Consider the following 12692-nt stretch of genomic DNA (forward strand, 5'->3'; position numbering starts at 1 on the left):
GAACACGTCACCACGAAAGAAGGGAAAGCTGTTTGCGTTGCAAGCCTCGCTCTGACAAAGTTACCGTTGATTGGATGATAGGTTTGGATTATGTCATTCCTTACCAAATAGCTATGAGGAGGGGAGTTTTTTTCAACAACTTTATTAACATCAGGATCAAAGGAGGTTTGGACAAGGTTATTCTGACATCCGTCCTTCGTTGATAGCTGTTTCCGGTTCCGGTCTGGTAGACGTGCCCCCTTAATACTGTCACTGCAGGTAAGAAGCTGGATATACTTCATCAGGAATAGGTCATACGAATATAAACATTGATGATCGACCTTGTTATGTGTTTACCTACTGTAAAGTTTAAGGTCATTAAATAATAACATGTTTTGCAAAATATATAGTGTACAGTTGTATGTGTCCATTATCAATTGCAGCATAATTTCCACACGTTGATTTAATATTAAAGGTGCCATATTTTGTAATTTATTTTTTATTTTTAGTATTTACGTTAAAATAGCGTTCAAATAATTTTTTTTATGCAGCAGTTTCCACACTGCTATAGATTTATATTTCCTCTGTGGTAGTAGATTGTCTTGGCAAAAGTTTGCAGTAAAACATTAAGTAGTCACAGTGCTTCACTGTCTTTTTTTCATAGTCCACATTTCCTAGTGAAAGCTGCTATAGGTTAAAACACCATATCACTTAAGAAAGTCCAGTTTAAAGCTGTATTACCACCCAGGAAAATATTTTCCTAAAGTTCCCCCATTCCCAGGCCAGAGCCTGAGGAGAGTTGTGTGAAATTGTGATTGCTTTTCCTACTCACATACCCTCGTTTTTTTCCCCTCCAGGGCTGTGAGGGAAACAGTGCACCCCTGAGATAAATGGATGCATGGGGTTCTTGCTAGAGTGGGAGTCCACCTTAAGAAAATATTTTTGAAGGTGGTAATACAAGTGTTTTTAAATTATTAAGCAATATGATATTTCTCTACACTATGGCACAGTAATCAATCTCCAGTGAAGGTTGCAGCACACAAATACAGGACTCCTTTGAAAAGAGGAACTTGAAACTTGTTCCTCTACCTCCCAGGGGTAAGAGGTGTTTCAGTTTTGTTTCAGAAGATGTTGGGGAACTCGTCAAGACAATTCGCACAACAATGCACATGACCTAAAAAGCCAAGACTAGATGTTTGTAGGACTGTAACTAAGGAATAAATAGTTCTTGCCCATTCAAGGACACTCACAAATCTATAGCAGTGTGGAAACTGCTGCATAAAAAAAAATATTTGAACGCTATTTAAACGTAAATACTAAAAATAAAAAATAAATTACAAAATATGGCACCTTTAATATTAAATCAACGTGTGGAAATTATGCTGCAATTAAGAACAAATGGAAGAATCCAGAAAATAAGCTCTTTATACCTAAACTAATGAAAATGAGATTCCAACTGTATTCTGGAATTTGTGTCCAAAAAGCTATGTTCCTTTGACTAAGGTGTCCAAAAGGCCTCTATCCCCTTCATCTACCTGGGTAACCTAAAGGACTCTATGGGTTGAAAGTCAGAAAATGCACTGCAGCGAACTTGTGAAAGTGTCCATATCTTGAGTTCTCAACAGAAATATGTGCATCACGGCAGACAGTGTTCTAACAGAACCATATGTAAATGGAAAGGGGAACGCAGAGCAAACTCATGATCTTTGGGAAAAAGCATATTTAATTTTATTTTGCTTCTGTTCCTTTTTATTTGTTCACTTCAAAGTGAAATTATTCGTTCTAGTGGATTTACCATCAAAACCAAGGAAGATGGTCTTTAAATCGCAGGATTCTTTGGGGCATTCAATATATAATTCTTTGACTTTAAAGGAAACCAGAAATATGTTTGTTTTTCTCCCTGAACCCCAGAGAGGGCAAAGAGATTAAATTTCAATCTAACACTTTCACTCCCCTCACCCTTAGTTGTTTCCATAGGTATTAAAGAAAACGCCTCCTTCCCATATCCATTATTATTCTCGTAGATTTGTAAGGCGCCACAGTGTATTGCAGCGCCGTACAGTAGGGGAAACAGTACATACATAAAACAGGGAGATACAAGGTAAACAGAATCAATACAGACATGAAAACAAAGATTATGGAGGACCCTGCTCATTAGAGAGCTTATATTCTAAATGGAAGAGGGCACAGCTGAAACAAGAGGAGCGAATGTGGCTCAGAGTGGAGATTGGGATAGTTGTGAGGGTGCATTAGTGTGAATAGTGCTATCGAGGATAAGGTCACCTCTAAAAAAGAGATGGGATTTCAAAGAGCTTTTGAAGGCTGTGGAAAAGTTTGATGGTAGGGAATTCCATAAGTGAGAAGCATCAATCTAATTTCTCAGAGTCTGGTGCTTCATTTAGTTATACAGAGACTTAAGCCATATTTGGATACTGACAGGTGGATCCTAAAGAAAACTAGTGTGACATACTGCTGTTCAGAATGGTACAACCTCTCTTAATGGCAATAACACCTACCAGAAGAATTCAAGAAATTCAATCTGTCTCCACCAAGGAGTTATTTAGTTTAATCTTGGAAGTGAGCATAAAACTAGAATATATAATATATATCACACAGCCCAACAAAAAAAAAATTTTTTTCTTAGTTGCGAAGAGTGAATTTAGTGTATTTTCTGGTTGCTAATTAAAAAATGTAACTATTCTTTCGAGTTGGCTTTAGTTCTTGAGATAATGGATACCCTCAATTAATAGCCATAATCGGAATCTATATCCACCAGAAGATTGTAGAAGGTGAGACACAAAAATATTCTAGGTGTTTTCTCCGCGATCATTCTAGAATATTGTCACTAAACCAGCAGTCAGTTGACAGCTGAGCGGTTCTCGTTGTTTTTTGTGGGGTTTTTTTTGTTTCTCTTCCATGTAATACATTTGTATGCATGTAAAACAAAAATGTGTATATTGAAAAAAATGACATGGCCTTCAAGAGAAAACATGACTGTATGTGTAGCGTACATCATAACAAGCCCTTGGTTGACAGAGAAAAAAATCATTCTCCCATCACTCCATATCAAGATGGGAATAATGAAATAATTAGTTATGGCCTTGGACAAAGGATGGTGATTGCTTCAATTACGCTTGTAGATCATTCCCTGGACTAAAAGCTGTAATCTTTGTTGGCCCTCATAATCTTAAACTTATCAAGCATTCTCCATAGCCACTTGCACAGATTTCTAGATAATATTGGTGATTTTAGTGAGAAACAAGAGGAGAGATATAAATGTGAAGGAGGAAAGTTATGACGGCATATGAGACAGACGCATGATAGCTGACTATTGCTGGAGCCTCCAATGTGTTTGTCCTGATATTTCACAAAAGAAAAAATGGTGCGAACAGTGTTTTGTTTTGTTTTTTTGTTTATTTTTGTGGGTTTTTTTTTTTTTTACTATGCATTAATTTTGACTATCCAAATCTGCTTACTTTGTTTATCTGGTATTATACTAAATAAAATGCCATTATGTATTTTTCATTTATTTATCTTTTTATGAATTTAGACTATTTTGGTAAGTAGGCTCTGCCTGACCATTACATTTTTGGCATTTTTATGTTTTTCAGTGGGGTACCAATTATCTCAAAAATTAAAGCCAATCTAACAAAACTGATTTCCTATTTTGAATCAGCACCACAATGTTACCCCAAAATCACTCTATTATGATTGCCAATAACATGAGTGTTGACCAGTGTTAATTGTTTCTAAGCAGAAAGATGTTTCATAGACTTGATGCTAATATAGCCTTAATTCGCTATCAAAACACAATTATTTAGAGTAGACAGCTTTTTATCTTTCCAGTATCGGCTCAGGAACAAAGATCTGAAAGATTCAAAAGCAGCAATAAAAAGGCTGCCATTAAAAACAGTGCTTAATCTATGGTGTTGGATGGATGTTCGTTAAAGTCTGTTCAGAGATTTGGACACTTGTAAATCTATTAAAGGTGTGTTGAGCAGTATTTTTCAATTGTTTTTTTTGTTTGTAAACGTTTTGAGATTAATGGTTTACGAAGTGCTCCTTCTATAACCGGCTTTCTTAAATCTGCTTCTATTACATGCTTAGAAACCATGACTTAGAGCAATTATACTATTGGACATCTCTGTTTGCAGTTCCCTTATTACCAGGTATGCAATACATTTTATTGGCATACACCTCTTCTCGGGTACCAGAACCGTGGCAACTTGGGGTCTTGCTTAAAAAAAAATAAAAAAATGATTGAGCAAAAGTTTGCTACAGAACTTTTCAAAGATTATGTTGACTCTCTATATACATGAGAGAGTAAAAGCACTAGTGAATTTATATCCTATGTGAATCAAGGGCAAGCACAAAAAAATTCTGAAGAAATTTACCTGTGCCGTTTTCCAAAATATATTAGATAATCACACAATCTATATTGTTAACATACCTTAATGTACCATGCTCTAAATATCTTCAAAGAAATATTGATGCCTGTGCTTGCATAATGCTACAAATAGTCTGGAGAGAGAATTCTGGGTACCTGTAACCCACACTCTGTGCTTGCTTATCACCATGGACAACATGCTTGACACTGTAATGTAAAGAAAATTCATAAAAAAAATTCTAGTAAGTCTAAAAGTTTGTGAAACTGAATGAATACTGTATGAATGTATGTGGGGACAATATTTATGTACATTCTGTTTCCCTGAACTCATGTCTTCATCAAAATTTACTATTGTACCTTTTGTCATTTGCCTGAATTAAAAAACAGATTTGTTTTAATAAAGCACCATCATGAGAAGACCTTGTTGTATTTGGTTGAAAACGTCTGTGGGTTTGGTCCATTCTCTGTTTTCCACTATTTCTAATGTAAACAAAAGGCACATGTCACTGTAGTTAGTGATCCATAATAAACAGAAAAAGTGAAAAATCTTCACTGTGGTTACTTGTTCAGAAAGCAGTGGAGGGACCAAGTTTATAGTACATGTAAACTAGCCAAGAGACTGTGATATTTGTGTGTAACCACAGGAAGGCAGGTAGGACCCAAAACAATTGACTAATTTAAAAGCCAAGTCATGACAAGCTGCTACTATTTTAAGGAAATGTTATCCTACTTCTTAGTAACATTGTTCTCCCTGTGTTTTCTGTGTTAAACCCGACCATGACAAATCCGATTCATTTATATATTATCTTGAGTTTTAAAAAGTATGTCCGTGAAGTACTGGAATTCTCCAAATCTCATCATCTCATTTATTATCTGTGCAGCTATGCTTGTGTTTTAAAAAGTATATAACAGGAATGTGCTATCTATTGTTTTAACCTGATCACTGCTGCCCAATATATGACAGGGTTCTGGCACTATCTAGCCTAATAAGATAAATAGGTGGTGTTGTTTTTTCCTTTTGATCAGCTGACCAATTAGTACAGATGTAGTTAGTTTGTACTCATCCCAACTATATCTTGTCATTCAATCTAAGGGGAAACGTGTTTGGGATGTGATGTGTTGCCGTTTCCTACACTAAGTGGGTTTTCTCACAAAGTATTTGGAAAAGCACAGTAAAAGTACAAAGTTGAACAACTCCTGAAAAAATCCAGGAATAACCTTAATAGCAATAATTCTTCATACTCCACGTCGAATTTGATGTCAGCCGTGGGACACTAAAGTAACACAAAATCTACAAAAACTTTCCTGGAAAGCAGATTGTCACTGGCGTAAATCTCATACCTCTAATGATTTCTTCACAAATATTTCTATCACTCCTATCAAAATGCTCTGGACACTGCAAAACAAACATGCTTCCAGTCGCTCATCTCTGCTCAGGCTTCTAACCCCAAATGCCTTATTAACACATTTTAAATCTCTTCTCATCCCTCCCACCCCATACCCTCCAACTACCATCAGTGCCCAGGATCTTCCTTCCAAGGACAAGATTGATAAGATCAGGATATAAATAGTATATTCCTCGACAAGCAATCGGTTCAATTCCTTCCCAGCACTCTCTGACACCCTCTCTTCATTTGATCCCACAAATGAAGATGAAGTGCCTGCTTTCTTCTTATCTTCCTACTACCTCCTGTCCCCTTGATCCTCCCATACCTTCACAAATTGATAGATCCCTGTCTCCTGTGCTTATTCCACCTCTAACTAAAATCTGTAATTTGTTTCTCTCTGTCTCCTATTGGAAAAGTCAAAATTCGGACCCAGACTCTTTCTCAAATTAACGTCTCGGCTTCCATGCCCCTCCAAGCTTCTAGAGAGATTTGCCTACATTCAGCTCACATGCTTCCATTCCATAAGCATCCTATTGGATCCTCTACAGGTCAGGCTTTTGCTCTCAACACTCCACAAAGACTGTGTTGACTAAGGTTGTTAATGATTTGATCCCTGTTAAAACTAAAGGCCATTACTCTTTTCTAATTCTCCTGGATCTCTGCTGCATTTGATACTGCTGACCACTCTCTTCTCATACAAATGCTGCAATCCCTAGGTCTTCAAGACACTGTCCTATCCTGGTTCTCATCCTACCTTTCTAATAACTCCTTGGATGTCCTTTTGCCAATTCAATCTTTCAAAAACAAAGTTAATAATATTCCCATTCAGCAACAGAAGATACCTACCTGACATTTTTATTTCTGTTGACAATATGACCATAAATCCCACCTTGCAAGCTTGTTGCCTAGGTATGATCCTTGACTCAGAACTATCCTTTGTTCCCCACATCGACTCTATATTTAAATCATGTTGCTTACATTTAACATTTCCAGAATGCGCACCTATCTTACACAAGACACATCAAAAACTCTAATTTACGCACTCATCTCCCGCATTGACTATTGCAATTTCCTCCTTACTGGTCTTCCTTAATCCAGACTCTCACCCCTACAATCGTGCGCGCAGTATAAATTGCTGCTGCTGATGGTTAGATTTATTTCCCTTGCAAACTGTTCTTCCTCTGCTGAACCGTTCTGTCATTCTCTACATTGGTTAACAAGTTGTTGGGAATCTGCTCTTCCCTCTATATAGAATGCTCTGTCTTCTTTAAATAGTGTTGCTGCACTATTATATGTTAGACGCCATACATCTGACCACCATCTCGCCTTCAAATTGCGCCTGGGTCCTATGTTACGGATTCTACTTTGGTTGCCTGTTTCTTACTAAATCCAAAATATAAAATACTTCTAACCTACAAGACCATCAACAAAAATGCACCAACATACATCACTTGTCTCAAAATATCTCCCAACTTTACAACTCTGTTCTGTACAAGATCTGCATCTCATCCACTCTCATTACATCTTACCATTCTCGGTGACAGGACTTTTTTCTAGCTGCTCCTACTCTGTGGAATTCCCTCCCTCGCACAATAAGACTTTCCTCTGGTCTACAAACCTTCAAGCGTTCTCTGAAAACCCACCTCTTCAGGCAAGCTTATAATATTCCTCCAACACCCGATGCTGTTACACTGCCCACTGCACTGTTACGTTAATACTTGAGATAAACAAAACTCTCATGCATAGGACAGTCAAATGCAACTAGAATATCTATAGAAACTTTAAAATAAATGTTCACTTTCACTTTAATGCCCCAGTAATATGTGACCTATTCTGTTGTTGCTTCCTATAATATGTCCTCATGTTTCTTAATGGTAATTTTTTATGTTTCCAGCTGTTATTGCCTACTTCCTTTTATCTTTCCACTAGGTGGTAGGGTTTACCTTTTGAAAGTACTTCTACGTTTTTCAGCCCTGAGGCAGCTTGAGCTGTAATGTTAGTAAACTGAATATCTTCACTATATAACCACTTATTGTTACCATTAGAGATGCCTTCATTTCATGACTGTGCAACATTTTCATCTGCAATTAATATACAAATGTTTGTCTGAAGCTGTTACTGTATACCATGTTATATTCTGCAATGTGTGTGTGTGTGTGTGTGTGTGTGTGTGTGTGTGTATATAGGTAGATACATATAGATATGTGTCTGTTTTTGCTCTTCATAATATCTGTGAACTTCTGTCACAGGTATGGGCCACGGACATGAACACCATGGACATGGGAAGCTCCACATTCCTGATTACAGGATTTGGAAAATAGAGGGCACACCACTGGAAGATGTACAGGCCAGGCTGGCAAGAAGGGGTCTGAGGGATCCGTGGTTAAGGTGAGTTACAAGTTCTATAAAGACAGGTATGATTATATGTAGAGAAGAGCATACATGTAGATCTATAACATTATTAACCCCTGACTACTTGCTTATTTCATACCTACATGACACGACCACGATTTTACAGTGTTGCTATGGGTTGGTGAGACCAAGAATGACCTTTTTTTTTTAAAAAAATAATTAACTGCGTTAGGTACTCTATTACACTTCACACAGTAATTTATTCTTGGACAGATGGGGCTTTATTCGGCTAACACACTGAAATACATATCTTATTATTTTAAGAATGTTGTACAGGGAAAATAGAACATACCCTTTTCACATTAGAAAGTGTATGGCCTGTATGTTTATGAAGTTACTTTTACTCAATAAGAAGAGCCGACCCCATAAAAAGTATCCTGATATATGGCTACAAAATATATTTATAGTATTTAACGTGCGAATTGGCAAAATCCTTTTACTTTTTTTTCCCTTAAGCCTGAGACTCTCAGGTCTCCTATGCTGTTGACTTTGGCAAATTCCATGTAACTGGGATCTGAGAGCAATTGACAAGTTCATGTTCACTAGAATATCAGTCCTAACAGACAAGGGTCCCTGACGACTTCTCCCAGGTCTCTTTTATGAGGCCATATGGCCGCCATATTGACACAATAGGTAAAGGTGGACCTGTTTACAAGCTTTATAAATTACACACTAACTGTTTATGTTTAGTAAGCACTTTGTATTACATTGTCTTTGTTAACATTTTAGGTGAAAACAATGAGTTTATATGTAGTTTTTATTAACATTCATGTTTTATCAAGATTTGCAGGAGCATAGCTTTGAGTACAATATCATGGATGTTAATTTTAAATTCTATGTCATGTCTACTTTCAAAAATATGGTTTGGAAGCTCAGTAAACTTTGAAATCCAATGTATAAAAACATACAACATTGATGCATAATTCACTAGTTTTATTGACCACTAATTGTGTCCACTTGCTATATGTTGTAGAGAAATTCAAGAGGGTTTAAATGCAAAATGTATCCTATACCTTGAAGCGATTTTATGTTAACTGTATGTTTAATCCTTCCCTTAAGTGGCAATAATATTTTCTTTTGGTTCATGATGACGTTGCTCATTAATGTTGCTATATTACAACTTATTTTCTTTTCTCCTTTGCAGGAATGAAGCCTGGAGGTACATGGGAGAGTTTGCAAAGCCAGTTACTATAAGCCAAGTGCTCTTCAAAGGTTTTAAATGGGGCTTTGCTGCATTTGTTGTGGCGCTTGGTGTAGAGTATGCATTGTTTCCACCAAAGAAAAACAGTGGTCACCATTAAACAAAAGTAAAAAGGAGTATATATGTTCATGAATGTGAAAAGAACTTTTATTAAAATTCTGCTGGTCTAACTTAAATGTGTAGCAGTGTCTGGTTATTAGAGGTAAATACGAACACTTAATGCAACAGTGATAACTTAACATCTGGAAAAGAAAAATGTTAATACCTGTTTCACACATAGCTTCACAATTTCTAGGAAAAGTGACTTATTGCCTCAAGTGCTCAGAGAATTCTTTCACCAAATAAGAATAACATTTAAAAATAAAATAAGCTGACGCCCACCTTGTTTTCTTGATTTTTCTTTGAATTTGTTTATTTAAAAAAAACAAAAAAAATTACAGTAAGACCTTTTAGAGAAATAACAAAACAGTAATCTCAGACTAACAGATGATTTCAGACACCCGGCACCCTGAAGATTCTGGATCGGGGCCCTGGCGACAGTTGCATTAAAATGAGTGACTACATTCATCTGTGCAATACCTCTTCTGTACAGTCTTAGACTACTACTGATAACATTTGACTGGTGCCCTTATTCACTTTACTTCTCTAAATTAAATTCTTTGTGACTGACCCTTTTCCTTCTGAAGTCGACATGATCACTCAATTGTCAGAATTTTTAACAGCAATGCTTCCACTGCACACCTGGGGATGGTCTGGGACTACCTTAAGGCAAGTGGGCTTTCTCCTTCTGGGTTGCATTCTTAAGAGACACAGAGCTGAGAAGGAGGCTAACCTCCCACTAGCAGTCCTTCTGGCATGGCAAACTGCACAAGTATAGAAACAAGCCCATGTATCTTAGCTTTCTTCAAACAAAAGATGTTTGAGCATAGTGAATGGAATGGCAACTTGTGGCCTCTCTCTACCAAGCCTTCAGAGACCCTCCCACCTACTCTTCCATTAAACTCCTGGCAGGAGGGGTAGCAAAGTGAAATTAATGACAACCATTTTATAACATTTTTGCTTCTCCCTATGGTCTGTGTTCAGCTGAAAACTTTTTGTGCATATATCTAAAAAAAAAAAACCTAGATGCCCTCTTTGTCTTAGAAGATATAGCGAACACGTCTCCCTTATTCCCTAGCCGCAAAGCCCCTGCTTAATGCCCTCTCAATAGAACTCTGAGATGTAATAATACATATAAAAGTGCCTGCTTTCTAGGTAAGTATAACAAAGCTTTTCAGGTTGGTAGCCTTGCACCTTCAATGATCGCTTTAGTAATTGTAACCCAAAAACCAAGTAATCATCCTTCTCTGTATGAGTTGTATAGGCAATTCTGCTTGTCCGGAGACATTTTCCTGCTTTTTACACTCCTTTCAGAACCAGTCCCTTGCCAGCCAAAATCTATCTATCTAAACTTCCTGTTAAGGAGAAGGTCACGGTTATGCTAATGATTTTATTCTTGTGTGATCCACACTCTCTCTGCAGTGCATCTTCTCTAACTTCTGCACAACTGGATGATACTGTGGTCTCTGCATACGTTGGTCAAAGTCAATGACATCTCGCATTGTTCTTGATATACACTGCCCTTCATTGTTTATCTATTTTTACATATCTGGGTGTGGTGGTCTCTCACAACCCTGGAGACTGTCAACACTGTCACTCTTCTAGAGTTTTCAGGAACTAGACCAAGCAAGAAGACCAGATACCTGAGAATTTGTTTTGGAATTTTTTTAACTTTATTTGTAAGTACAGCAATTACAGAGTTAGAACAATATAATTCCAGTAGCGCATACAAACAATTGCATAATACCTACAAGAGGAAAAAAAGCCAAGGAAGATTAAAATCTGATTGATACTCTGCCAGGTTAAATTGTTGCAATTTTGGTTATTACAGTGGCTAACGGAAGTTTTTTGTAAAATCCATAACATTCCTACAATACCTCCTATAATACACACATTCTGAATAAACTGTTGGAGGAGAAACTGGTGCTGCTCTTAGAATTTTTGTTTTTATATAGCAGTGGGGAAGGTAGGTAAGTGGAGGGGTATGGGTGTGCAAGGATAAGGATGGGGAAAAGCGTAGAAAGTTCCAGATTTATTTTAACATTGGATATATGGTTGGGGAATTTGTTCCAGGAGGAGGTACCGTTAAAATTGGGATGGCGATTCGTAAAGTGGTGGTTTTGAAAAATGTCAATTCCGGCGGTTTTATTGGCGATTTGGGGGTAAATGTATGAACATGCGGGTTCTTCAACACCCGCGTGTTCGGCGATTAAATTTCAAGCGGCGCTGCATTGTAAAGGGAAGTTTCCTTTTACAATGCAGCGCCGCTTGAAATTTAATCGCCGAACACGCGGGTGTTGAAGAACCCGCATGTTCATGCATTTACCCCTTGGACTCTATTAAGCAAGCGGTTTTAAAACTGCTGGAAAAATTGCAGAAGACCAGCGGTTTCACCAAAATTTGCCTTTTGGTTAAATCTAGCCCTAAGTCTTTTTGCCAGGACTTTGGCAAAACGTTTTGAGATCTGTGTTCATGCTGGAAATGGGAGCAAATTGTGTGTGTTTTATTTTTTCCAGTTTAGGAATTGTGGTTATTCTAGATCTTGCAGCATGAGGGTGAAATTTATTTCCAGGTAGTATATCATTAAACAGCTGAACTAGATGAGTTGGCTGTCAAAAAAAAATTAATATAATAGAAAATAGGACAACTAACTAGTCTGAGCATTTGATGGTTTCTGCGATTTCAGGACTATTTATATTTCCTCCTCTGTGATAGCTCTGTTAAGTGACAACTTCCAAATTACTTAGTGTAGGAATTGTGGGGATTTTCAATGTTATACAATTTTTAATAGAATTATTTAAATGTCATTAATGGGTGTGGGGTTGTATGTTATGTTTCCTGTGTCCATCCTTTATATGCCAGGGATGCTTTTTTTTTTTTTTTTTTTTTTTTGCTTTTATTCTTTACGCCAAGAGGGTATCTGCCTTCTTACTCTTTTCATATAATTTTTGGTTAAGCCAGCATAGGTTCTTCTGTTTTTTTCATCTAAGATTGTAATTCTCCCCTCTGTTTGTTCAGCTGCTAAGAATTCTTTTTTTTTGAGCCCTCAGAAGTTTTTTTTCAGTACAGATGACCTCTCTTAGTATGTTAGTATCAATTAGAATTATTAAAACTTAAAGCAGAGGTTATCTGACTCGCAGACCATACAAAGCAGATGTGTTGATGTACAGGTTATTTTCTTAATTTCACAAGGGAAATACTTCAGGAGGTCTTTGAGCTTGACGGA

General features: G+C 37.0%; 1 protein-coding gene across 4 annotated transcripts; it reads left to right on the forward strand.

The window, feature by feature from the left end:
- The first annotated feature begins 154 nt into the window (after positions 1-154).
- Positions 155-9543, forward strand: NDUFB3 (NADH:ubiquinone oxidoreductase subunit B3). 4 transcript variants are annotated; one of them, XM_075180119.1, is made up of 4 exons: positions 170-258; positions 3826-3967; positions 8004-8142; positions 9311-9543. In XM_075180119.1, the coding sequence occupies exons 3-4, from the start codon at positions 8006-8008 to the stop codon at positions 9465-9467; spliced, it is 294 nt and encodes a 97-aa protein (XP_075036220.1). In that variant the 5' UTR covers positions 170-258; positions 3826-3967; positions 8004-8005; the 3' UTR covers positions 9468-9543. The 4 variants fall into 4 exon arrangements, with proteins under 4 accessions (XP_075036219.1, XP_075036220.1, XP_075036221.1 ...); XM_075180118.1 differs by lacking the exon at positions 3826-3967 and having other exon boundaries at positions 155-258; XM_075180120.1 differs by lacking the exon at positions 170-258 and having other exon boundaries at positions 3811-3967.
- The last annotated feature ends 3149 nt before the right edge of the window (positions 9544-12692 follow it).

Source organism: Mixophyes fleayi, chromosome 7, assembly GCF_038048845.1.
Source record: "Mixophyes fleayi isolate aMixFle1 chromosome 7, aMixFle1.hap1, whole genome shotgun sequence".
Classification (NCBI taxonomy): Eukaryota; Metazoa; Chordata; class Amphibia; order Anura; family Limnodynastidae; genus Mixophyes; species Mixophyes fleayi.

Bases quoted from the DNA above. Each gene is read 5' to 3' on its own strand.
- NDUFB3 (XM_075180118.1), top strand. From the start codon at position 8,006: ATGGGCCACGGACATGAACACCATGGACATGGGAAGCTCCACATTCCT. The intron at 8,143-9,310 runs GTGAGTTACAAG...TCTCCTTTGCAG, and splicing joins CTGAGGGATCCGTGGTTAAG to GAATGAAGCCTGGAGGTACA.